Source organism: Equus caballus, chromosome 24, assembly GCF_041296265.1.
Source record: "Equus caballus isolate H_3958 breed thoroughbred chromosome 24, TB-T2T, whole genome shotgun sequence".
Classification (NCBI taxonomy): Eukaryota; Metazoa; Chordata; class Mammalia; order Perissodactyla; family Equidae; genus Equus; species Equus caballus.
In genome coordinates this window covers 23,193,361-23,221,166 of record NC_091707.1, presented here as the reverse complement: position 1 = coordinate 23,221,166, position 27,806 = coordinate 23,193,361, and the positions used below count along the sequence as shown (strand labels likewise).

Sequence of the window (27,806 nt, the reverse complement as noted above, 5' to 3'; positions counted from 1 at the left end):
GGAACCTTAGTGAATTTGAGTGACAAGTTCCTAAGGGGAGAGATTACAGAATTGATACTGCATTGAAAAATTCCTACTCACAGCCTTTTCTTTTTTCTTCCACTTGACAAACTATTCGTAAAAACCATTACAATTACTACTATTTTCTGTTTCTTCAGACTCACTCACAGCCCCTCTCAAAAATCCTTGGCTGTGAAGTCTGAGATTTCGGAAAAGTCTGGCTCATTATTGTGACTAGAAACCAGGTAATGAAACTTATGTTTGGCTTAACTACTAGGGAAAAGAGCATGGAGAAATAAGCCACATGTAGTCCTTCTAGTGTTTTCCTTTGATCAAATGTCATGGTAATGAATAATAGAAATCCTGGTTTAGTTGGAGAGTTGACTAAATAGCACAGAGTTACTATGTTATTCTAAAGTAAACAAATATGTCTTTTGTTGCCTTTGTGGTTTCTTTTTACAGATGTATTTTTAAAAGTTTTATATTGTAATGATATGGATTTCATTGCCATCGAGGACATCTGATCGACAGTTTATGAACATGAATTGGAAGAAGATTAATTCTCTCAGGGAAACTTTGGAAATGGCTGGAGAATGTTTCCTTAACAGGTAGGTATCCTTTTTGAAGGAAACTTTCCCAGTATCTAGTCATGGGAGAAGTGAGATAGAAACCCACTGAGAGCCTGCGGGAGAGAAATTGAATAATGGAATTGGAAGAAACTCATGTAAAGCTGGTTTTTCCGTATTAGCTTATTCTAAGTTCTGAATAAGTTGGCTTTATTTGCCTTAGCCCTGACTCATTTATTCTAACATTGGATTATTGGAGTCCCTTGCTTTTCTGTCTTCTTTCTCTTTCTTCCTGATATTTGTGTATTTCATTACTCATTAACATTTACACCAAAGCATGAAGATTATAGCAGAGAAGAATTTATAGCGAGGTGGAAGTCCGATGGTTACTTTCAGCTTGCCTGTCCTCATTTATAAAATGAGAATGAGAATATTCCCTACTTCATAGAATTGTTCTGAGGATTAAAAGGGATAATATGTGTAAAGTGCTCAACACAGTGCCTGGTACAAAGTAAGATCAACGAATATGAATTGCAAACCATTTTATGTGAATTAGTTTTGTTGGTTGAGGGAAAAAGAGGGTCAAATTATTGGCTGAAATGAGGCTTAGATTTTATCTATGTTTCCATCAGTCTCTCCCGAATTAGTTGCTCAGAAATATTATCAACAATATACTCATGAATCCACCCAAGTAATCAGGCTTCTGAACTTCCTGACCTAAATATATGAATATTTCAATTTAAGTGAACTCAGTGCTCCTGACCCATCGCAGCAGCCTCGTGTGAGTTACAGCCTGCAGGTGAGGGATTCCGCTCTGTTGGTCTCGTTGTGTCGGGTGGGATGGGGCTGCAACTAACAGAAAATTGGGCTAACAGTGGCTTAAATAATGCAAATATTTACAAGTCCACATAATAAGAAATCTGAAGGTTGGTTAATTTAGTGGAACAATGGAATCCAAGGACTTTCCGTTTTATCACGCTGCTGTCTTCATCACTTTGGCTTTTGTTTGCAGACTTGTCTCCTCCTACTTGCTAGATGGCTGCCACAGCTCCAGGCATCATGTCTCATGTTACTGCATCCAGAAGAAGGGAGAACAATTTGTCCTTATAGGTCTCTTCATCAGAGAGGAAATTCTTTCCTAGAAGCCTCCCTGGAGACTCGTCTGCCTTTGCTTGGATCGCCAGGGAATGCAGAGGCTGAGAGTCAGTCTTAGAACTGAAAGGGTGGAGCAAGAGAAGCAAAGAAGAACTCAAATGAGGTAACAAGAACTAATAATAATGGTGAATTTTGTCTAATGACGACCCTGGTCTTCTAGTATATAAGGTGATTTCTCTCTCTCTCATTCTGTTTGTGTGTGTGTGTGTATACTCATGGTTGTGTATAATATCATTCATTCATACATAAATTCAATATGTGCTGAGCATCTACTGTGCTGGATGCTTGGATTCAAAGACGAATGTGACGTGACCCTTGCTGCAAGGACCCCATGGCCTGTCAGCTCTCCTTGGCCCCTACTCCCTCATCCATTTAGATCAGACCTCTGCTTCATCTTCACCCACTTTGTTGATGAGACTCTCAAACCCCTTATCTTTCAGCTAGTTTGGAAACCTCCTAATCTTGCCTCCACTCTCTGCTTTCTGCACTTTTGCTGACCTGGGTCACTGATAGCTGCTGAACAAAATCATGCAGGCCGAGAGGTTGTTTCACTGCTAATGTGTCGTTTCAGTCTCTTCTGAGTCCTTTTCGCAGCCTGTCTGTCTATTTACTCAGTTTAAACCTCTCTGTCACCATTCTTAAAAAAAAAAAAAGAATACACAGTGAGAAATGGATACTTTCTTTAACAAATGGTGCTGGCAAAACTGGAGACTCACATACAAAAGAATGAAATTGGATCCTTACATCATACACAAAAGTCAACTCAAAATGGATTAAAGTCTTAAATGTAAGACCAGAAACTGTAAAACTTCTAGAAGAAAACGTAGAAGAAAAGCTTCTTGACATTGGTCTTGGCAAGGATTTCTTGGATATGACACCAAAAGCACAGGCAACAAAAACAGAAATCAACAAGTGGGACCAGATTAAATTAAAAAGCTTATGCACAGCAAAAGAACCAACTAACAAAAGGAAAAGGCAACCTACAGAATGGGGGAAAATATTTGCAAATTGTATGTTTGATAAAGGGTTAATATTCTAAATATAGGAGGAACTCCTACAACTCAATAGCAAAAACCAAGCAGCCCAACTAAAAAATGGATGAAGAACTTGAATAGACATTTCTCCAAAAAAGACATACAAATGACCAATGAGTACACAGAAAGGTGCTCAAGATCACTAACCATCAGGGAAATGCAAACCAAAACCACAATGAGATATCACCTCATACATGGTAGTATGGCTATTGTCAAAAAAACAAGATAGCAAGTGTTGGAGTGGATGTGGAGAAATTGCAACCCTTGTGCACTCTTTTTGGGAATGTAAAATGGTGCATCCACTATGGAAAACAGTATGGAGGTTCTTCAAAAAATTAAAAATAGAACTACCATATGATCTAGCAATTTCACTTCTGGGTGTATATTGAAAAGAATTGAAATCAAGATCCCAAAGAGATATTTATACTCCCATGTTCATTGCAGCGTTGTTTGCAATAGCTAAGACATGCAAACAACCTGAATGTCCACCAACAAGTGAATGGATAAAGAAAATGTGGTATATATGTACAATGGAATATTACTCACTCTTAAAAAAGAAGAAAATCCTGCCATACACAACAACATGGCTGAAGCCGGAGGACATTATGCAAGTAAAATAAGCCAGTTTCAGAGGGACAAATACTGCGTGATTCCACTTACATGATATATTTTAAATAGTCAAACTCATTGAAGCAGAGAGTGCAATGATGATTGCCAGGGGGTGAGGGGAGGGAGAAATAGGAAGTTGTTGTTCAATAGGTATAAAGTTTCAGTTATGTAAGATGAATAAGTTATGGAGATCTGCTGTACAACATAGTACCTGTAGATAATACTGTATTGTACACTTAAAAATTTGTTGAGAGGTTAGATCTCATGTTAAGTACTCTTATCACAAGAAAGAAAAGAAAGAAAGAAAGAAGGAGGGAAGGAAGGAAGGAAGGAAGAAAGGAAAGGAAGGAAGAAGGAAGGAAGGAAGGAAGGAAGGTAGGAAGGAAGGAAGGAAGGAAGAAAGAAAAGAAAAAGAAAGAAACAGCATGAGACACAGCCTAAATACTTAATCTTGTACTTTCTGTGGAGATGGTGTGGGGTCACTGTTCATTGTGTCAGATGCTTCATAACAGATGGTGGGAGAAAGTTCTTTCAGGTCTCAGAAGGAGGTAGCTATGATTCTTTTCAACAAGTTTATTTCAGATCTATCTATATATCTAGATATATCCTTATGGATGCATACATATATATAGTTAGAGATATTTAAATCTTCACTAGACCTTTGCTTTGGATGAAAGAAACCTCGGGGCTAAATTTCTGCTTTACTGTAGCACAAAAGCAGGAACCCACTGTGTGTACAGCAAGACACACCAGAAAGAGACTCGGCCACCTGGCTGTGGGGAGAACCTCCTATGGCAGGAGCATTGTTCTAGTAGAAGGAGCCCTGAGCTGGGAGTAGGCATCCTAGAGTCTGCTCCCAGCTGTCCTCCTGGATGGTTGTGTGTTCTGGGGCAAATTGTATCTACTTTCCTGGCTAGTAATGCAATATTTTGCATCTTCAAATCTTCTACTCTTCCCTCTCTTTCATTGCAAAATGAGTAGATATTTTTCATGAAAGAGCTTTTAAATTCTGGATAATGTTGGGCTTATGCAACATGAGTAAACAGAAACCCTTTTGAAGAAGATAGCTTTGCAGGACAATTAGAAAGAAGTAAGAAAGTTATACTCAAATCCTTATCATTTCTGTATTAGAAACAAAAGGCTTGTCTTTGCTATGCATTACTTGCAGCCTCCAGCATTGGGGGTGGGGGAAGGAGGCCAACTTATAACAGTGTTGGTGTATTTAATGTTGAGAAAAGCAGCATTTTCAAGGCATGTGAAATAGTCACCTCAAAACGTTGTAATATAGTAAGAAATAACACAACAGCTAATTAAAAAGAAAATAATTATTTGGGATTTAAAGCATCTCAGTGAAGGAGTCACAATGTTAAAAAATGATCAAACATCCTTTAGGGATAACACATTAGAAGTCAATTTGTGCTTTTGCGGTAGGTGAAATAGAATCTTGTAACATTGTTCAAAGGGCAGATAATGCTGTACTTCAGATGGTTTTCAATGTCTCCTTGAGGCTCTATTTCCTTGTAAATCACCTTAACGCAAGAGTTGTGCCCAGAGCAACATTTTAGTCAAACCATTTGTTTACTAGTTTAGGGTATCTGGCTGGTGATATGTTCTCAGAAATTTACAACCTTGCTCATTTTGCTGACAAAATGTTTTCTCCTGTGCCGAATTGCTGTCTCTTTTCACATTGCCTGAATATGAGTTAAATGACCTTTAGCTTCCGTAGAGGAATATCGTATTTTGTAGATGCTTCATGTTTTGTTACCCATGTGCAAAAAATGCTCTCTGGTGAAATGTGTTTTGCATTGCTGTTTCCATCTCCTTCTCCCTCCTAAGAAAGGGATGTATTTAGCTCCCTTTCTCCCGGTGCTCAGGCTCTCCCAGGAGGAAAATATTTGAGGCAGCTCCCCGATCTAAGAGTGGTCTTTAACTCAAGAAATATTCCAAGGAAATGATTGTGTTTAAAGATCCTAAGAGGCCAGTTACTCTACCAGAAAGCGTTCCTTGGGATTAAGGAGTTCCTCTGAAGTCAGAGATTGTAGTGATCATGGTTGGTTGTCTATCCAGGACAAGCATCCACCACTCGTTCCTCATGCAATCTACGTATTATAGTGAAGACTGACTCCAGCCTTTCCCCAGGGGTGGGTCCCAATTCATGTGGGCCAATCTTAGAGTTCAATCCTCCTCTTCAGTGATTGGTTCAGGAGTGGGCATGTGAACGAAGGAGCCTCAGTCAGACTAAAGGGAATGACTTTTATTCCATGATGGGGGTGTGATGGTTATTATGTACTAACTCGAGAGAACTTTGACTAATATAGGGAGAGAGTTGCTCTCTCTCAAATGGACATGAAAGAGAAAACACATGGCTGCAGTTGCTGCTGCAGCCATCTTGTGACCACAAGGGCAGCCTCTGTATGAGGACAAAGCTGGCATGCTAAAGAGGGAAGAACAAAGAATTGCAGAGAAAAAGAGAAAAACCTTTGCTTTTTCGTGGAGCCTGTCCTACCTTGGGGACTTATCTATGTGAGATAATAAACTCCTTAATTGTTTAAATCTATATGAGTCAGATTTTCTCTTGTTTCAACAACTTATTTAACACATATCTACTTAGCAGGTACTATGTACCAGGCGCTGTCCTAGGTACTGGCCGTGCAGCAGTGAACAATATGGTCAGAGTCGTCCCTACCTTCATGAAATGTACCTTCTGGTAGCAGAGAAAACAATACACATACGAATACATAATATGATGTCAGGCAATCAAGCAGAGTAAGGAGTTAGGGAGTATTGTTGGGGAGTTGCATGTCTAAGAGGCATGCTATTTGGTCAGGGAAGTGAATAAATTGAGGGAATGAGCCATTAAAACATTTGAGGAAAGAACTTTCCAGGTAAGAGGACGGCAAATTCAAAGGTCCCAAGGCAGAAATGTGTTTGGTGTGTTTTAGAAAAAACCAGGAGGCTGGTCCAGCTGACAGAGATGGAGACTGGTGATTAGAGGAAGACAGTAGTGAGAACATGTGGCTCCTAGAGGCTGCGGTAGGAAGTTGGAATTGCCTGTCTTTGTGATGGGAAGCTATGAGAGAATACTCAGAATGGGAGTTATTTGCGGCTCAAAGCATCACAATAGGTACACAGGGAAAGTAACTTGGACCTGAAGACACAATCTGTAAATACCAGGGCAATTTGATATCGAGGTTTGTCATTGAGTCTTTGAATGGTCATCACATCCATTTAGTCTTCAAGGAACTCATCAGATCCAACTAACTGTTGCCACATTTTTACAGCTCCAAATAACCAAAATTCAGTATAACTACATATATATGTGCGTGGCCATACATATGATATTGAGAAAGTACCTATTTTTCCTATTTTACCAAGAATTTAAATATTATTTTAAATCAGGAATAACTGTTGTATTTATTTTATCACATGCTTTTGCAGCCTCTGTTGAGATGACATCATGTGTTTTTCCTCCTTTGATCTATTAATATGGAGAATTATATAAACAGATTTCCTGTTACTGAATCATCTTTGTGTTTCTGGAATAAACCCTGGCTACGGTATATTACTTGCTTAATACATTACTGGATTCAATTTGCTAATATTTTATTTATCATTTTTACATCAGTATTCCTAAGAGAAATAAGATTATACCTTTCTTGTCTGGTGCTCTCTTGTTCTGGTTTTAGTATTAGTGCATTTGTAAAAAGAATTGGGGTGTTTTTCTTCTCTCTCTGGAATTGTTTAAATAGCGTCAGAATTTTCTTTCCTTGAGGATTTGAAATAATTCAGTTTTGTGGTTAAGATAATCTACTCACCTTGAAAATTATTTTTCACACACTTTCCAATTTTGTCCATAGACTTCCATAATTTTTAAACAGATGTAGTTATACCACTTATTATGTGCAATTTTGCATTCTGATTTTCCCCCTTAACTTTATTTCAAATGCTTTTCCACATGCTACAGTCTTTATAGTAATTTTACTTGAGAAATACTCTTCCATTGTGTGGGTGAACCATAATTTAATACTTTCCTTTCCTTGCACGAGTAGGATATTTCCTGTTGCTATTTTTGTAAAATAATGCTGCAGTAAGTGTGTTTTGCATAAGTTGTATTCTCATTTTAGAATTTTTCCCCCTTGGAATAAATTCCCAGGAATGGGAGGGTAGAAAACTTTCTATGACTTTTGAGATGTATGGGCAAATTATTTTCCAAAAGTATTGTACCAACTTATGAGGGCTCCAGAATTTGGGTACCTTGTTTGCGCAACATCCTTGTCAGTATTGGGTTATTTGTCTATGTTTTTTCTGTTAGTATGTATGAAATGGCACCGCAAACATTTAGTCTCCAGTATCAAAGGTGGGAAAATGAGGAGAGCACTTTCCATTAAATGCTGACCATCCCACTGAGATTCCAGAGTTGCTTTAGTTGCTGGTGTTTCTCAGCTGTAGGAAGAGTTACTCCTGGACTTTGTCTAGGACTCTGGCCCCAGCTCATGGCTGCATTGTACCAACTGAAGCCAAAGCCTGGAACTCAGACTTTGTCTCCTTTTTGTTTTTATTTGTTTTGCTTTTTAGTTATTGTTGATTGAGCTCCTACAATATGCAAAGCACAAAGTTTTAACTGTGTTTGCTTCATTAGTTACCAACCAGGACACAATGGTTGGGGAACATGAGGACTTCTATAGGCAGATGGAGCAGGAGCCTGCCTCTGGTAGCCTCTTTTCAAAGACAAAATGCCTTCCATTTTTACTTTTTCTCAAACTCTCTAATTTAGGGACTAAAAACACAAATCACTCTCTTCTGAGTAGGCTGGTAGCTGGCTCAAGGAGGGGAGAAAAGTCTTGGCTCTTTGATGCTGAGTTGTGGTTCCTCCCTAGTTAATCTGTATAAAACAAATACTACTTGCCATCTCAGCAGAGAAGACCTCTTATTTTTGTGAAATCAAAGTACTCTGTAACCATGACACATTTCCAATGTCAGTAAACTGTCCCCAGGGAGAGGCTCTGATTACAGAAGCCTCACAGAGAATAACCATGCTCACTTTTCCTCAAGCTGGGATTGCCACACAGGTGGTGTCTCCAGGAGGAAGACTGATCTCACCTCACCTGTGGGGGCTCAGAGAAGGATTAACTGGAGAGCAGAAGCCAATCAACCATTTCTTTGGCTTTAAAATTTAGTTTTAAAAGTGAGCCCAGGCAATCCAGAAGAAACAAATACTCCTATTTTTCTGGTGATGAAAGGAAGCAAACGGTAGAGTCTAGAAACCAGATTTCTGCTCTTGAGTGAGTAAATAGAAGGGAGGTGCACAGAAAGAGGAAATGTGTTCTTACATTAAAATTCATCTTGAATGTTCAACATCACTAATCATCAGGGAAATGCAAATCAAAACTACACTAAGATATCACCTTACATGTATTAGAATGGCTATAATCACCAAGACAAAAAATAACAAACGTTGGAAAGGTTGTGGAGAAAAGGGAACCCTCATCTACTGCTGGTGGGAATGCAAACTGGTGCAGCCACTGTGGAAAACAGTATGGAGATTTCTCAAAAAATTAAAAATAGAAATACCATATGACCCAGCTATCTCACTACTGGATATTTCTCCAAAGTACATGAAATCAACAATTCAAAGAGACTTATGCACCCCCATGTTCATTTCAGCATTATTCACAATAGCCAAGATGTGGAAGCAACCCAAGTGCCCATCAAATAATGATTTGGTAAAGAAGATGTGGTGTGTATATATACGATGGAATACTACTCAGCCATAAAAAAGACAAAACCATCCTTTTTCAACAACATGGGTGGATCTTGAGGGTATTATGTTAAGTGAAATAAGCTAGACAGAGAGGGACAAACACCCTATGATTTCACTCATATGTGGAAGATAAACAAACAGATGGACAAAGAGAACAGATTAGTGGTTACCAAGGGGAAGGGAGTTGAGGGGTAGGCACAAGGGGTGAAGGGGCATACTTATATGGTGACAAACAGAAAATAATGTACAAATGAAATTTCACAATGTTATAAACTATGTCCTCAATAAAAGAAAAATTCATCTTGAGTGACATGCTAAAGCCTGGTGCTTCCCTGAATTTGAAGCACATCAGACTTGCTATTGTTTGCCTCTTTCATAAAGCATATGAGTATACAATCATTGTTTAATAACCGTTTATTGAACATGTGGAATATTCTTAGTTGTGCATTTGATCCCAGGGTTACTAAATCAAATAAGATTTTATTCCTACCTTCAAGTTGGTCCAAGGTGCTGTGGAAACCCTGAGGAGATAAATACTTTGGTCCAAATGAGCTGAGCACTAAGCTGTGAGGCTCCTTACTTGACTTCTTGCCCATTTTCTTTACTGCATATCTTTCCTGGGAGATCTTGTTCATCCCCGAGGACTTCCATCACCTCTGTGTGCAGACAACTCAATTGTTTTCTCTCTTGCACTGACCTTTCTCTGGACTGCAGATCTACATATCTACCTGTGTGTAGACATCTCTACTCAAAAGCCTGGCAGATATTTCAAAGTCAACACAAAGTGAACTCTCCTGTCCCCAAGCCTATTGCCACAGTGTTCCCGCTGGCCAGTGGAACCACCATCCACCGAGTCAGCAGAGCCAGACCGTTGGGCTGTCTGAGATGCCTCCCCTCCTTCATCCTCCTTTATAACTAGATGCTGTCCATTTAGTTAACCTCTCAAATAGATTTCGATTGCTCTCTTCCATTGTCTCTGTCCACAGTCTCAAGATTTCTCCTCTCGTTACCTCAATGTTCTCATGTTAGGTCACAGAGTCTCCTTTCTCCAACCTCCCCCTTCTTCCCCTACCACACACACACACTTCAGTTCTCCAGGTCAAAGCGATATATTTGAAACTCATATCCTATCATATCATTCCTCTGAATAAAATCCCCAAATGTCTGTCAGCAGAAACTGACCCTGGCTCCCTGCTGGATGTGCCCTCCATCTCCTATCACTCTTCCCTATGCCCAAATGACTTTTGATTCCCTGACTGTTCTGAGTTCTCTCTCACTTCTGGGATTTTTCATGCTCTTTCCTCCATGCAGAATGCCCTTTTCCTTTCTCTTAACATATTCACTCCTAGGTCCTTCACATGCTCAAAGTCCTCATCCCAGGAAGCCTTTCCTTCATCCTCCAGGCTGGCTTAAGTGTCCCTCCTTAGCCATAGCCCCCTATGTATCTCTGTCATAGCCCTTATCACTGCTTAAGGGCATGGGCTCTGGGCACAGACTGCCTAAGTTCAAATTCTGGCTCCACCACCTTTAGCTGTGTGACCTTGGGCAATTCACTGAACTTCAGTTTGTCCATAGGCAAAATAGAGATAACAACATTCTTGTGAGGGTTAAAAGAGACAATGAAGTGTAAAGTGCTTTGTACATATTGAGCACAGAGTAAGACTTTAAAAATATTAGTTATTATTATTATTGAGTTTGTGTAGATGTAGGCTGATGACTGACTGGGAAGGAACTTTTTTAAAGATTTTTATTTTTCCTTTTTCTCTCCAAAGCCCCCCGGTGCATAGTTGTATATTTTGTTGTGGGTCCTTCTAGCTGTGGTATGTGGGACGCTGCCTCAGTGTGGTTTGATGAGCAGTGCCATGTCCACACCCAGGATTTGAACCAACGAAACACTGGGCCGCCTGCAGCGGAGCGCTCAAACTTAACCACTCAGCCACGGGGCCAGCCCGGGGAAGGAACTTTTATAAGCTATGTCAAGATGTTTGAGCTGTACCCTGTAGACACTGAGATTGTTTCAACACAGAGATGAAGGAGAGAGCCATTTTTAGTGCCTTGTCATTCTGCTTGTCTTATAAAACTCAATTTCAAGGGAGAAGCAATTTTCCTAAACTCTTGTAAACCCATTACATGGCTACCCTCAATCACATGCCTGCGGCACATTCACAAGTTCTTATTTTTATTAAACTGACACTGGCATCAAAGTTCATCATTATTTACTAGCTTTGATTCCTCAAGGCCAATGTAAGTCAATGTGAGTCAAATTTCATCCTTTCATAACATTTCTTGGGCTACTTGTGATTTGGTTCACTGCTTGGAGGCATTTGAATGCACAGTCATGGAACCACAGAGTGTCAGGGCTGGAAGGGGGCTTTAGAGATGCTCTCATCCAACCCCTTTGCTTTCCAGATAAAGAAACTGAGGTCCAAAGGTGTGGTGGTGGTTGATTTTCCTATAGTCAGCAATGTTCCTGGTGGTAATTTTTAGTGTTTGGGGGTACTAAGTAGTCATGATTCTTTCCTTGTTCTGAGCTTGGAACTAGCAGAAAAATAAGACAGAGGAATCTGACAAGAGGGGGTAAAAATATTCACTTTCTTCCTGAGTGAAGTTAAAGTAGAGAGTACAATTTGATATGTAGTCAAATGGCCTTTGCTCTGAATTGAACTAACCATTTGAAGGCACCAATAGTTGTCGACCTTACAGGTATCCCCTGCCTTTCTCCCTTGCCAGCAGAGCTGATCTTCCACTGCAGAGGCTGCAAATGTATTCTCAGCCTTTCAGACAGCTAGGATATGATCGTGTGGCCTGATCCTGGGCAATGTGATTAAAGAGGAAATCGGCAGGAAATTCTGCAAGACCTTTCATCTCTTAAAAGATAAATGCTTGTGACAAGATACTTTCATCTCCTTATTCCTGTTCTTTTTTTGTTGTTGGACACTGTGGCTTAAGGACACTAAGTTTGGAGCTGGGGCAGGTGATGAAGGAAAGCATGTCAATACACTGAGGGTGGCAGACCAGAAAGATGGGATGACCCTGGGTCCTTGATGACATTGTTGAACAGCCACACAAATGCCCAATTGCCCTGACTCTGGGCTTATTGTTACTTCAGCATAAGTACATTTATGCTACCTTCAGTGGCTTGCCCTTGTTATTTGCAGCCCAAACCATCCTAGATGATAAATCTATCCCACCTCTAAACCTCCAAGATGTTGAGACACCAGGTTTATTTCCCAATCTCATCCATCAATCAGATAAGAGAGTCAGGGTGGGAGTGTGGAGACAGAAACCTGAGTGTTTTATCCATACATTTCCCTCTTGCCCACTACAGAAAAGTGAGAATGGGAGTTAAGTGCTCCTTGCTCCAACCAACCCTGATTATAACATAGGACTGAAAAGATTAGAATGGAGTCTAAAAAAAGGATCTTGTAGTTTTTTTAAATTGAGGAATTAGATCCACAATTTTATGTAATGGACAGAGTTGAATTGAGTGTGTGTGTGTGTTGGTGTGTATTCTGATAGTACTTCTAAGACTTCACACTTTTGTCGCACTCTGCTGCAGGCCTCATCGATCTCAAGGGAGTTCAGAAAATAGAGCATTAACAACAGTGTTAGGCATGCCTGAAATACGCATCTTGTTTCCAGAGTCCTGGACACGAACAATGCAAAAAGGATGAAATCTAGTGACTCCATCTTTGAGGCACACTAATTTCATTATGAAGTTTCCTGCTTTACTTTTGCCCCTGAGGGGAGAAGATTATTAAAATTATGTCATTGCCCATCAGGCTGTCAGAAAAACCCACACTCCTTTTTCCAAAGAGAGCTACAGAATAGCAGAAGTGATTAAAGCAAATAGCTGGCTGCCAATCAAATCTAATTTCCATACTCTCCACATTTCTTTGATGCGATATTTCAGGCTGCAAAGAGGGAAAATGTTTTTTCCCCTCCGAGTAATTGAAGTTAGTCATAAAACCCAATCAGATCAAGGTGCCAAGGGTACCAAGAAACAGGAGTGTCCTGCCTGACCACTCACATGGGGGACTCTGCTCAAATTGGTGGGGGTGGAAGCCATCAGGTTTAGTGTCATGTATGGGAAAGAATACGATGGAGAAGTTAGAATGGACCCTGCTCCCTGGGCCTAATGCATCCAGGTCTGCTTGTTGCCTGGCTAAGTCCACACTCCCACATGTGGGCCCCAGACTGCACCAACTTGAAGCTTGTGACATTTTGTGAGGACACCTGCCATGGCCCACTAAATTTTCATTTAGATATGGGAAGGCAAGTCTGATTGGATTGACTATTTGCTCTGCTGGAAATATTTGCCAAATTTTAATGGAGACTGACAACGTTTTGAGTTGGGGGAAAATGAGAATAAGTGATATTTGGTGTTCTCCACAATCATTCAGTCATTTGCTCACTTACTTAAGTGTTTATTGCCTACTATGTGTGGGCATTGGGGATGTAAGGGTGAAGAGGAGAGTCATAGGGCAGCTTCTTGGAGCTAACCATCTAGTAGGGTTGGAGACAAGTGAGCTGTCGATGACAATGCCATGTGAAAGCAGCTGCGATAGGCAGGAGGTGCAATGAAAGCACATGTCTTGGGCTCTCATCTCAGACTCTGAGGGTCAGAGAAGGCTTCCTGAAGGAAGTGGCAGCTACGGCAAGTCCTAAAAGATGAGTAGGGGGTGAAGCAGAGGGAGGGGCTGGGGAGAGGAAAGGGCAAGCGCGGAGTCCAGGTGAGAAAGAGAGAGGGGCTCGGAAGGAGAGTGGGGAACAGCAGGAGAAGAGAGAGCGGGGCCAAGGAGGGTGATTTGTCAAGGAGTTTGTATCTTATTCTTGGGTGCCATGGGGAGCAGCGAAGAGTTTCAACCAGAACGTACAAATCGGGATTAGACTGACATTTACGAAAGACCTTTCCAGCTACAGTGAACAGGGAGGGAGTCTGAGGCAGCAGTAAGAAGGGTCTTCAAGGGTTCTGAATTAGGAAACCGAGTCACAAAGTGTTTAGGAATAGAACTGACAGAATTTTGTGTGTGTGTGTGTGTGTGTGTGTGTGTGTGTGTGGTATGAGGAAGGTGCCCAGAATGAATGTCAAGGGGTTTCATTTACAGGGATGGGAAATGCCAGATGAAGGCGTGGGAAAGAGCCTAGAGAAAAAGATAACGAACTTTGGGACATAATGAGGTTGAGGTGTTTCTGTGACATCCAAGTAAAGAGGTTAAATTGATCGTGAGGAAATCAACGCATGGTATTAGATGCTTATATACTTAATTTTCAGACCATTTCGGCTTTGTTCTGGGCCTAGTTTTCTTTCCACCCATGGCTTGTTAACTCCAAATCATGGGTTTGAGACTTCCTTTACTCAGCTCTTAAAGTCTCAAACTACATCTTTAATCCTTGGCTAGCATTTTGCAAAGGTGCATCACTGGTTCCAAGACACTGGGTTCCAAGAGACACCCAGGACCCAGGGGCCGCAGCTACAGAGAGAAACGGGTGGTAGGGGAGCACTAAAAATTGCTGTTCGCTATCCCCACAGCTGTCATGGCTTCAAGATATTGTATTGTATTTTCCTTCCTCCGAGCCTCTGCCTGTCAGCTCATCCTTTAGGCTGGTGATTTTTTTCAAGCCCATCCTTTATTATGAAATTCTTCCATCCCCTTGATTATATTAGTTTCTCTGCTTGGGACCTGATTACCATTCAGGCTTCATCGTTCACTAAATGTCAGGCCATCTCTGCTTAGGAGAAATTTCTCCCCACGATTTATTTTGAGGCAGGCTCTTCAGTGATGTTAAGGTAAGAAGCAGTGATTCAGTCAGACAAACCAGTACATTTCCAAAGATTGAGACTCTCAAATCAAGTAATGGGGCTCAGCAGCTCAGAAGTCAGGTTCTGGATAAATAAGCATATTGATGAAATCCGAAAAAAAAAAATCTCTTTTATGGACTCTGCTGCTTTAAGCTTTGAAATTTCACATGTATCAGCTGCACGGGCTCAGCTGGCGAGGGCTCTGAGATTTCTCTAAGATCCATCTAATCATCCCCTCACGGGAGGCCAAGATTTCTCACTGGAACAGCATTGCCGAGTGGCCGAAGCAGCCGGAGTTGGAAAAATCAGTCAGTCAGAGCCGAATTTGAATCCCGCCTCCACCACTGATTCGCTGGAAGGCCATGGCAATTCGTTTAACTTCTTTGGGCCTCAGTTTCCTTATCATAAAGGGCAGATAAAAATATGTCATAGGATTGTTGTTGTCGTGAGAATTAACAGACCTGCTACATGAGAAGGGTCCAGAAGGAATTCAAATAATTACTCCTTGCCACTGGGTAGCACCCTCTATGCATTAGACCTGGGCTGTCCAGTGTGGCAGCCGCTGCCTGGTGCTTCTGAGCACTCGAAATGTGACTGGCTTGAATTGAGATTTGCTGTCAATTATATGCATGAATACAGAGCAAAGACTTTGTAAAAAGACTTAGTAAAAGAAAAGGACATATGAAGAGTGTAAAATATTTCATTAATAATTTTTTTTATTGATTACATGTTGAAATGTAGACATTTTGGATAATATTGTGTTAAATACAGTCTTACTTTTAGCACTTACACTGGGATTAATGTTAAAATTGATTTCACCTTTTTCCTTTTATTTCTTAATATGGCTACTAGAAAATTTAAAATTGCATTTGTGCTTTGAATTCTATTTCTATTGGACACCTCTGCTTTGGACATAGGACTTATCCTGAAGGACTTCCAACATCTGGGGTGGTAAGCAAAGGACTTTCCTGGATCGCCACAGCAGCCTCCTCAGCTGGTGTTTTTGCTCCAATCTATCTCCTCCTTATCCCCACAGTATCCTTAAAGCACAGACTGGGCTCCTCCTTCACGCTGGAATAAGGTTGAAAACCCTTCTGAGTACTCGGCCCATAGCCCATCTCCTGCTACCATGCTCATCCCTGTCCCTCCTCAGCACACTCTATGCTCAACCATGATGCCTCCTTGCAGCTTCCCAAACTCACCACACCCTCTTCCATGTCTTCAGTGATTCATTCAACAAACAGTTTTTGATAATTAACTGTGAGCCAAGCAGTGTTCTAGGCATTGGGGAAATAGCAGTGAACAAGACAAAGATTCTGCTCTTAGTTCCAAAGGGAGTCAATGTGTGGCTTCCTCTGCCTGGGGTTAATTCTCTCCCAACTCACTGGAGTCATCTCTATAGAAAGTTTCTCCTGACAACATCCATCATCTAAGCTCATAGCATTCTATCTCCATTTTTATCATAGGCTCATCCTACTTCGTGTTATGTTTACTTTTTAAAATATTCTAGTTGTTTTAATTCAGTTTCTCAACAGTAATACTTAAAAATGAACTTCATTTTGTTTTTCTTAATGCAAAATAATCCTTTGTTTAAAATTGAGATATAATTGGCATGTAACATTGTGTTAGCTTCAGGTGTACAATATCATGATTTGATACATGTATATATTGTGAAATGATTACCAGGTTAAGTTTAGTTAACATCCATCACACACATAGTTACAAATTCTTTTCTTTGTGATGAGAACTTTTAAGATCTACTCTCTTAGCAGCTTTCAAACACACAATACAGTGTTATTAACCACACTCACCATGCTGTACATTACACCCCCATGACAGGTTTTTCTTATAACTGGAAGTTTGTCCCTTTTGATCACCTTCACCCATTTCACCCACCCCTGAAATAAAATGTTGATTTGTTTTTTAGTTAACTTTTTATTTTGAGGTAATTATAGATTCAGATGCAGTTGGAAGAAATAATAGAGGTATCCTGTGTACATTTTACTCAGTTTCTCTCAATGTTTTTTATACTTACAACTATAGTGCAATATCACAACAGGGTATTGACATTGACACAATCACCCGTCGTGTTCAGATTTACTCAGTTTTACTTGTATTCGTGTACAAGTTCTATGGTTCTATGCAATTTTATTACATCTATGCAATATTTGGTTCTATGCAATCTTATTACATCTTCTTCACGTAACCACCACCACAGTCAAGAGACAGAACACTTCCATCACCACGAACATCCCTCTTGTTGCCTCTTGTAATTGTACCAACTTCCCTCCTACCCACAAGTCTCCTTGGCTCCTGGCAACCACTAGACTGTTCTCCATTTCTATAATTTATCATTTGAAGAATGTTATATAAGTGGAATCATTCAGTGTTTCAAGATGGGCTTTTTTCACTGATTCTTTGGAGATTCCTACAAGTTTTGGGTTCATTCCCTTTTATTGCTGCCTAGTATTCCATGGCATGGATGTACCAGTTTGTTTTACCTGTTGAAGGACACCTGAGTTGTTTCCAGTTTGGGGCTATTATGAATAAAGTTGCTATGAGCATTTGTGTACAAGTTTTTGTGTGAACATAAATTTCCATTTCTCTGGGATAAATGTCAAAGAGTGCAATTTCTGGGTCATACATATGTTGGCTTATTTATCATCCTCACTAGACTATTGACTCTTTGAGGGCGGGTTCTTAGCTGTGTTCAGATTTGTATTACATGTACTTAGCATGTGTCTGACATATGGTAACACTCAATAAAGTATGGAAGGACAGAAAGAAGAAAGAAGGGTTAAAGAAAAGAAACAGAAGGAGGAAAGAAATATATTATTTCTGTCAGTTGTTAGCTATTCCACCCCGTGTCTCCAAACATCACCTTTTAATTTTTTTAATGAACCCAGTCACTCCAGTGCTGGACAGTGTGTGGCACACAGTAGTTGCTTAATAAATGTGTTAAGTTATGTAACAAATACTCTGGAGAGTAGAACAGCTCTCCTTTTCTTCATCTTCACCCTCCCATCACCCTGCTCCATCACTCACGCAGGAGCACGGGCATATACAGACACATACACACTCTCTGGGGCCATGATCCCAGGAATCTTTGTCTGGAACAAAGCCAATAGCTAACAAATGAGGTGCTGTTGCTTCGAAGCTTAGCTAACAACACCTTTGGCCTTGTCTGTGTGACTGCCTGGGGAATTACAAGTGAAGGATTTGGGGACCCAGCAGCTTTGTGGACTCATTCCAATGAGAATACAGGATGCACTTGAAATAAAGAATGCTTCTTTGTGGCTCATTAAGCTCCTCTCTGTTCCTCTCTATTAGGCATGTGTCTGCCATGCCCTGCAAAGCTATGACATTCAAAAGTGGAAGAGTCAGGCGGATATAAAAACATTCCATTTCAGTGCCTAAGCCATGTGCCCCTTAATCTGAAATAAATCTGTGACAACTGACAGATACTTCTTTCAGACAGTTGTGGAGAAAGACTTGACTTGTCCTAGTAAATCAGACACAGGCTTCATTATTTTTAGTCTTGTTAAAAAAAAGTTACCATAGCAACTGCACCATCATCTAGAGGAAATGTTATCTCTTCAAGTTGATAAAATGAGGAGCTGTCCCCCGAATAGCCAGTGCTTTGAACAGACGAAATGATTTTTCAGTAACATTAATTTCTTCCAAGACTTCACCATTCATCTTCAATTCATAAGCCCAGAAATTTTTTTTCCCTGTAAATAAGGGATATTAAAAGCGGCACACAACTTTGTAAAATCCACAGCTGAACTTCGTTGTGTCTGTTTACAGAAAATCACTACTTTATTACTTCCTTGAGACACACAGCTTCATTTGTGGCTTTTTTATTCATCCGCAGGAGGCGTAATGCTAATTAATTTGACGCTTGCACGGAGTGTTATGTATTCTGAGAGGACAATGAGGAAAAACATATCGGAGCATGTCCATCTTTTCTAAACTCTCAAGAGGTCATTGTAGGCGACACAGCAAATAGCTTGGTTCCTAGGGGCTCTCCATACCTGTGGAACGGAGTGCGTGCTCAGCACATTTTGGTTGGTTCAGTTAGTTGGACTCCATTCTTGGTCAGAACTGAAATTGTTTGGGAGTATTTATGAAGATTTACTAATATATTGAATTTTGGAAGCAGGGTAAAGCTTGAACCCCCAAAGTATGAGATTTGGACCTTAAAAATTATATCTAACAGTTCAGACATTTTTCCTATGGGAAAACATGTTGTTAATTTTAGTGTCAGATCAGAGCACCACAGGTTGGCTGGGGGAGCCTGGTTGGTGGCCACCTGTGTCTCTCCTGGTTTCAGGATGCTGTTAGGTCTCTTAGACTCCAAAGACTTTGCTTCCTCTATTCTCAGACTCACATTTTTTCCCTACATTTAATACCTTTGAAATCAGGATATGCCTGATAATTAATGGTCTGACATAATTCTTTATCAGCAGCTTTTTCTTTCTTAGGGGTGCACACAGTGGTGATGCATTCCCTGGGAGGGAGAGAGAAACAACATGCGTTGACTGCGTGTCATATATTAAGCACTGTGATAAGCAATTTGTAGACATTATTTTGTAGAATCCTCACATGAGTTCCATGAAGGAGGCATTTGCAGTTTTGTGGGAAACAGACTCAGAGGGGTTATGAGACTTGTCCAAGATCACAAGTTGCCAAGTGTCAAGGTCAAGATTTGCACACAAATCTTGATGACTTTATTCTAAGTCAGGTTCTCCATCTGACTTTCCCTCACCTTGTTCTGTTCATAAAATAGTTTTCAAATCTTTAAATTCTGGTGCTGGGAAGGATCTTAAGAGTCCTGGGGGCCAATCCCATCATGTTACAGATGAGGAAACTGAGGCTGAGAGAAGTGACTTTGTGGCTGCCCAAGGCAGTCACAACAGGAAGTTGTGCCACTGGGAATCAGCATGGCCAAGCCAGAGAAGAGAGTTTCCAGGCTCTTGCAATGTCTCCATCCCCTGCATACAGTGTGCACCCCAGGCCCTCCCCATCCGGGGCTGCCATCCCTGGACCAGGCCTCAGTTGCTTAGTCACCCTTTCCAGGCACTGACATTCAGCTCACTCCTCCTCTGTTGTCATGCTCCCTGTGCTTACCTGTGTTCCTTCTCCCCTCTCCTTGCTCCTAGTGAATCTGTACCTTGTGACTCATCCTCCAAGATGACAATGAATCCATGAGAAGGTGATAATGGAAAAAGACGAGAGAAGATGCACCAGGGCCTGTGCTTGGAGATGTTGCCCACATCTTCGTTACCTCCAGAGAGTGACTTTAATGGTGGGAATGTCAATGCAGATGGAAAGGAAGGTGGCAGATGCACAGACTATGTTGCTGAGATATTCTGTAGGTATCAGGGCCTTAAGTAGCCTTTGAAATCACACAGCAACCTAAAGTGGGGCAAGTGACATGGCATAGTGCAAGGATTGGAAAAAGTGGCATCCATTCACTGTTCCCCTTTCCTACACCTGTGATGAAGCTGATGGGTCCCTGCCCTCAGCACTGGGAGTGAATTCAGACACCTTCTTAACACCGTGTTCCAGGTATCGCCTTCCAATTGACTGTAGTTGTTTACGGGGATGAAACAAACCTATTTGCCAACCCCAATGTTGTCGAAGGCTTTGGAGGCAGCACGTTGCAAAATAACTGAGCCTCCATTTCTCCCAAGGTAAAAAGAAGACTATCATTGATTTACAGAACTGATGTAAGATTTAGAGACGACATGTGTAGGAGCAGAGCAGATTCCACAGTACTCAGTGACTATACACTGTCATTATTATAATGTTAATGCTGGTGGAGGGTAGGCATCATGCCACAGCTCTACATTATAAGGAAGTTGGGGATTGTGAAAGAAAGGTACTCTTGGCTTCCCTTTGCTGTCTTTCCTTATCTTGTGACATTCCAGACACAAGCATGTGTGTTTCAGGTCTAACTGAAAAGGGTTGAGACTCCTCTTTAGAAACACAGCTCAGGATGGCAGCTCATTGCCAACTGGCCAGCTCTTGGTCCAGCAAGTTGGGACGATCACACCAGGTGAGCAGTTGTCCCCATAGTGTCCCAGCTCTATTTATGTTACTCACAAGCTGAAGGGCCAAAGAGAGTCCTCTCACTATTCCAAGCTTAATTCAATTTTCTATAAAACACATATAATAATCTGACTCTAGGGATGGTATATGGATGGCCTAGCATGAGGGTTGTTAGATGCTTTGAAAAATCAAAGCCTTAATGAGTAGCATGTTTATTTAGAGAACATCTTTCTTTGCGGAAAATGGAAATGCTTAAACTTCTTATCACTTATTTATTTAATATGCATCTTAAATGTCTCTGGCTATGTTGTTATTTGCTATGATATGTAAACTGCTAAGGGCAAGAACAATGTCGGCTTCATTTATTTTTTAGAGAATCCAGAATAACGCTGTGAACAACCAGTTTTTTTAATCCATTTGTATGCTGCTGTTACAAATTGGAATATAAGCTGTGTGCTATCCTCATAAAGAATATGATTTAATTTTTAGTTTAGACTTTGAAGGACCAGAAATCTAATGAAACATTTCCATTAGAACAGCATTGAATATCATTACTTGCAACACAAATGTATACTTGTTGGTTTATTTTAGTTTTTAACATAGCCATATTAATTGACTTTCTATTCTAAAAACATACTGAATGTAGAAAATGTGAAAAATGCTGAAAACTATATAGAAGAAATGAAAAGTCATCTTAAATTCCGATGCTGGAAGATAATCTTGCTATTTTCTTCCCTATATGCTTCATTTTAAAAAGTGTTATTAATATTATCCAATTCTTAACTAATTTGAAGACTTTCAAATGTTTCTTCTCACTGTGCTTTCCATCCCTTCAGTTAGTGATTCTGTGTTTTTTTCCAGGAAGAATTATTGTTTTGTTATTTTTCAATGTATTGAAGTGTGCTGTGAGTTAAGGGAAAGAGTTTGCCATGAGCTGCTAGCGACTGACTCCTGTTTCGAAGGAAATTTGTGGTTACCATGAAGGAAAATTTAATCCATCTTGCCCCAGTGCGTTTGTTCTCCTGAGAGCCAGGTAAACTACATTTGACTGTTCCCCTAGGATTATGTCACCCACCAAGGTAACTTTCTGTTTCAGTAGGTGATGTTAAGAAACAGAACAACACCCTCTAAGTTAATCAGTTTTGGAAAATAGAGACAGGCTTTCTATCCCAGGGCTTTGATGTATTCAGTGGTTCCTGTAAGGATCTGCCTCTCTTTTGTCTTGATTGACAAGACCTTTCCTATATATTTGAGCAATCAAGCAGCCCAGTAACAGAGGGTAGACGTTTACCCAGAGCAAACTTGTACCACTCATTGTGACTTTCTGAAGTCTTGGGTGAGAGTTTTAGCTCTAAAAGAAGAGTTAGCTCCAGCAAGATCAGGTAAGTGTTTCTCCATACTTGTAACTTCAGTCCATGCGAGGGGAGGTCTACTTTTGGTGTTACTCATGTTTTGCATTTATTTTGAAGAGACCATTGGAACAAACTTCTTTAACACACAAGTCAAGTCTAGCAGTTGGGTCACGGTAAGGAAGAGTCTGAGAATGCCCTTGAAGGGTTGGGTGTCTAAGGAGAACAATGGGTCCATGGAATCCATACTGGAGCCACTTAGAGAGATTTTGAGCACTGTGTTGGAGTTGTGGGCATTTACAATTTCTTGGCTCATTTCTCCTGAAATGCTAAGAGCAAGGTCACTTTGATAGTGAACAATACATTGTGGGCTGCCCCATGGGAGGCAGCTGTATCTGTTGATAAACTCTCTTTCCCTTCCTTCTGCAGAGAAACAGCATGAAGCTGGCATACCTTTTCCTTGGCCCCATGGCCCTGCTCCTCTTGGCTGGTTGTGGCTGTGTCCTCGGCACCTACAGCGGGGACCTGCGCACCTTTGTGGGCTGTGCTGTGAGAGAGTTTACCTTCCTTGCCAAGAAGCCAGGCTGCAGGGGCCTTCGGATCACCACAGATGCCTGCTGGGGCCGCTGTGAGACCTGGGAGGTGAGTCCCAAGATAGGCCCATAGGGCAACGCCTGTAGGGCCAGCCACGTGGGTTGGTTTCCTGAGTGTTCACTTTTTTAATGAAATGAAGTAGAGCTGGGGCATCCGCCCTTTCCTGTGGATCTTTTTTTCTTTTAATAATGATTATTTGGCATCCTTCAAAAATAATCTGAAAGAGATATGATCTTGCCACTCTAACCAAGCATTTATAAAATTAATCATTTGATTTACATGGTGCCTGTGTATTTGGGAATGATCTCTGGAACGTCAAGATGTGCTATTATTCTACCCATTTTGCAGATGACATGGAGGAATTCAAGGGGTGAATGACTGCAAAGTCATGTAGGGAGTCATTGGAAAGTTGGGAATAAATTCTTGGTTCGAGCCTGTGACCAAAACTCTTCCCTGTATTCCTCCACCTGTGATGAAGCTGGCCAGGGACCAGGAGAGAGACTCTAAGCTAAATAGCAGGTGAGGGGGCATCCTCAGCCCCTCCTCCAGTGCCTCACCCACAGCCCTGCTCTTCCCACACTCCCCACCACAATTCCTCGAGCCCTCAGGGATTATAATGGACAGATTTATTAAGTCCCTTTATATTCAATTATATCCAGCCATGTCAGAGACAGTGCATTTACAATGGGGATAAAATTCTCAAACAGAGTTAGAACCCTGTTGGGCTGAGGCGGGCAGATGTTAGAGGGGTGGGGAGAAAGACGGTCATTCAGCACCCCATCAAATCACACCACATAGTGACTGTTGATTCTTCTCACTGAGGCCCGAGTTGGTTGCTAATGAAGTACCAACTCTGATCTTGTTATCCCAGCTCAAAAACCACTACTGAGCACCCAGTACTGCAAATTCAACAACCAGCTGTCAAGGTCCTCAGCAATACGACGTCTGCCTGTTTTCCCAGAGGCTATACATAGTCCAAGCTCTGGCCTTGTCAGACTGATTTTTAAAAGTTTTCTTAAACACTCCTCATGACACCTCACTTTGGTCCATTTCTCATATCTTTTCTCATTTCCATCTGTCATTATTCAATTTATTCTTTGATGCCTGTCTCCTGTGCCAACTCCTTCCCCAGGGTTTTTCTGCCTGCCTGGTCAGCCCATGACTCTAGTCTAGGGCTTGTCTTTCTTACTCCCGCCCCCCCCCCCCCCCCCCCCCCCCGCCTCCCCACACAACACTAGGTTTTAAGGTTTTTGAGGACGGAGGTTCATTGTTGCACTTTTCACAGCTCTTGTCAAAGTGTCGTATATGAACAAGGCATTCAATAAGTACATAGTATTGACCTCTACCTGGAATTGGACATCCTCTAGCCTAATCAACATCAACTTAGAAGCCCATGGGCAGCAGGAGAGGACATTACCATTAAGAAAAATATCCTTCTATTCGGGGACTCAGAGAGCAAGCTGCTATTCCTTAGACAAAATTATGGCCCATGAATGAAATTGGGTTATGGCAATGAAACCTCCAGATTAAATGAAACGACTTCATCCAATTAACTTTACTTTTGCATCATTCAGGTGCTTGAGACTTAATAGCCAAATGAAAATCCACTTGCTAAGGATACTGTGGCTGTGACTTGACATCAAGTACTCAGGGAACTTTGGCACCTTCTTGTATTGAAGGCTCAGCCTGGTGGTGCCTCCCCCTGCTCGAAGTTAAATTCTGGGCTTCTTGGAGGTCTTTCTGGGCCTAAATCTATCTCAAACTGCCATGTCCTTCATTTCAGCTCTCTTCTCTTTTCCTTATAAATTGATGAAACCTTTAATTGGATCATGGTCACTGACAGAAGTCAGGGACTGTGTTCTTACTGGAGAAACAAAAGCACCAAAATCATCAGAAAATGAGATTCTCCTTAGTGTTCACCAGCTTTTATTTATGCCTTCACTGAGCTATGAAAAGGGAAGTTACTTATAGAAAATAAACGAAAGAATGAGATTTATTTCCCCAGCAATCTGAAAGTTTCCGAGATAGAAGGCACTTACTTTTGGTACCTGAACTGGGGAGCATGTCTGAAAATAAAGATGTTCATGACGACAAAGTGGCTGGATTTACTTTGAAAGTGGAACTATTGCTGAAAATGGCCTTTGCTCATGACCTGGTAAGTTTAGGGTTGGTAGAATAAGCAAAAAACCAAACCAAACCAAACAAAACCATGATGCCAGCTAAATTTGAATGTCAGATAAACAACATTTTCTTTTTATAAATATGTCCCATGCAATATTTGTGATGCATTTATACTAAAAAAAATTGTCATTTCTTTGAAATTCAAATATTACAGGGTGGGTTCCCTGTGTTTTATCTGGCAACGCTGCCTGGGATTCCAGATTACTGAGGGTAAGAGGGCATGAAGCAAACTGAGGAAGGGTGAAATGCTACCTGAGGAGCAGGAGGAAGCTGGTGATGTTCCATTCAGCACTTCTATATGGTCCTTGTCAAAGGCAAAGCCATCATTTTCATGACATTCATGCAGAACTTCACCCTGGGCCTCCATTAAACACATTTTATTTGCCTAGGACAAGAGAAGTCACTGTCCTTTGAAAGCTTGTAAATTGTTATTTTTATTATTACTTCTTTACTCTTCTAATTGCTTTGATAAGAACAGTAGATTATATTTACTGTACACTTACTTGGCGCTCACTGTTCTGCATGACATGTATCATTTTACCTCCTCTCCGCAACAATGCTGTGAGCTAGACACTTTGTTGTACAGATGAGGAAACTGAGGCTTCAAGAAGTTAAGTGGATTTTCCAAGGTCTCCAGTAAGTGGCAGAAGAGGGACTCAGGCTCAATAGCCATGACTGCAGGGTTTGGGCTTTTAACTACTGCTTTGTGCTGACTTTGTGATCTATATGTTCTGTTTATCAAAATTATCTTTGAATTCAAGATTTGTAAAAGGTGCAGGAAGGAACAACTCCTTCAATCCTCGGAACAGTGCGCTGGGCACTCGGGAGCCTGCTCCCTCTGTTTTCTTTCAATGATTCAACAAATAGTTATTGGGAACCTTCTGGGTGGCAGGTGCTATTCTAGGTAGTAGAGGCACGGCAGTGAGTAAAATGGGCAAAAATCCCTGTCCTAATGGAGCTTACTCTCTAGAGTGGGAGAAATACAACACAAGTAAGTAAAACATATATGTCACATGGTACTGACAGGTGCTATGGAGAAAAATGAAGCAGGAAGAGGAGAGGAAGTTGCAGGGTGTGGGGCGGGATGTTGCAGTTTCAGACAGGATGGTCAGGAAAGGCTGCCCTGGGAGGGCGACACTTGAACAAAAACCTGAGGTTGCGGAAGGAGTGAATCACAAAGGAGAAGAGCGTTCTGGGCAGTGGGAATGGCAAGGACAAAGACCGTGGAGTGGGACTGTTCTTGGTGGATTTGAGGAACAATCAGGAGCCGCCTGGGGCTGGAGCAGAGTGAGGAAGCCAGAAAGAGGGGCATGTGGGAGACGTATCAGAAGGTGAAGGTGCAGGGAAGAGGGTGTGGGGCTTGAGGGTGATGGTAAGGTCTTTGACTTTTACTCTGAGGGAGATGGTAAATCAACCGGGCTTTCAGCAGGGGGGAGCTAGGATGGGACTCAAATTTTAAAAGGATCACTTGGGGCTGCCGTGTTGTAAATAGACTGTTGTGGGTGACGGTAGAGAGAGGAGACCAGTTTGAAGGCTTTTCAATGATCAAGATGATTCCTTTGCTAAATGTTTATTGAGCACTTGCTGTGTGCCGGGGGTTCTTCTGGGAGCTCAGGAGATGGTAGTGACCACAATCAGCATCCTGCTTTCAGGAATTTGCTTTTTCCTGGGAGGACACAGATTAACAAGGAAACAAGTGAATAACAGGCTAATTTCTGATAGTGATAAATGGTACCAAGAAAATGCAACAGGATGATATGTTCTAACGGGTTCCCTGTTTTCTACCTGTGGGGACAGAAGCCCATTCTGGAACCTCCCTACATCGAAGCCCATCATCGAGTCTGTACCTACAATGAGACCAAACAGGTGACAGTCAAGCTGCCCAACTGTGCCCCGGGAGTCGACCCCTTCTACACCTACCCTGTGGCTGTCCGCTGTGACTGCGGGGCCTGCTCCACTGCCACCACGGAGTGCGAGACCATCTGAAGCCGGCGCGAACACAGCTGGTGGCCATGAGTCTCGCGGACCCACCTGCACGGGCAGCACAGCAGCTACAGCCCATGATTCAAGGACCGTGTAATTCTGGCCACGCCTGTGGAGGAGGTTCCCTGTGCCCCATAGGTCCTGCTCAGGCCCAAGGCCCAGAGGCAGCATACTTACGCTAAAAACGCAAAACAATGTTTGTGCCTGCGCTGAAATAAAGTCTCTGTTTCACACACCTGCAAATTAATTTTTCGTTACTTTGAATCTCAGAACATAATTTGTATATCATAATCCTCCTCCAATTTGGATTTATAATATGGCAATGGTACAAATGCATTAGGTGTAATTAGGAAACGGGGCTACAAAGTCTTTAAATTCTCGTGTCCTATTTAACAATGGGTCTCCAACTGGATTTATGATTAAAGGCCCATAAGTGAAGAAAACCAATGCTTTAGGCCTCTTGACCACAAAGAAAATCCAACTGCAAGCTTCCTTAGAGAAAATACTCCCTTCTTTTAACTGAGCAATTCTTGACACAAGAAACAGAGACCGCTCAGACTAGAGAAAGGGAGGGCAATCGTGGCTCAAACTGAAAGGCATCTGGATTTGGGTGACTCTTTTCCCAAGCAAAATTCCCAAAGTCTCTTTAAGGTCCTTAATAAAGAGGTCCCTTGTGATTAAAAAAACTCAGCAAAAATATATAGCTAGGGCTGTCAT

At 41.4% G+C, this 27,806-nt stretch overlaps 2 protein-coding genes across 2 annotated transcripts in view; both read left to right on the top strand.

The window, feature by feature from the left end:
* The window catches only part of WDR89 (WD repeat domain 89), a 432,803-nt gene that overhangs the window by 239,396 nt on the left and 165,601 nt on the right, over window positions 1–27,806 (top strand). The gene's annotated exons all lie outside the window — the stretch shown is intronic.
* Window positions 12–27,332, top strand: GPHB5 (glycoprotein hormone subunit beta 5). Its single transcript, XM_070249513.1, has 8 exons — window positions 12–245; window positions 463–608; window positions 1,311–1,365; window positions 1,579–1,824; window positions 20,091–20,989; window positions 21,844–22,364; window positions 22,761–22,973; window positions 26,904–27,332. The coding sequence occupies exons 7-8, from the start codon at window positions 22,770–22,772 to the stop codon at window positions 27,090–27,092; spliced, it is 393 nt and encodes a 130-aa protein (XP_070105614.1). The 5' UTR covers window positions 12–245; window positions 463–608; window positions 1,311–1,365; window positions 1,579–1,824; window positions 20,091–20,989; window positions 21,844–22,364; window positions 22,761–22,769; the 3' UTR covers window positions 27,093–27,332.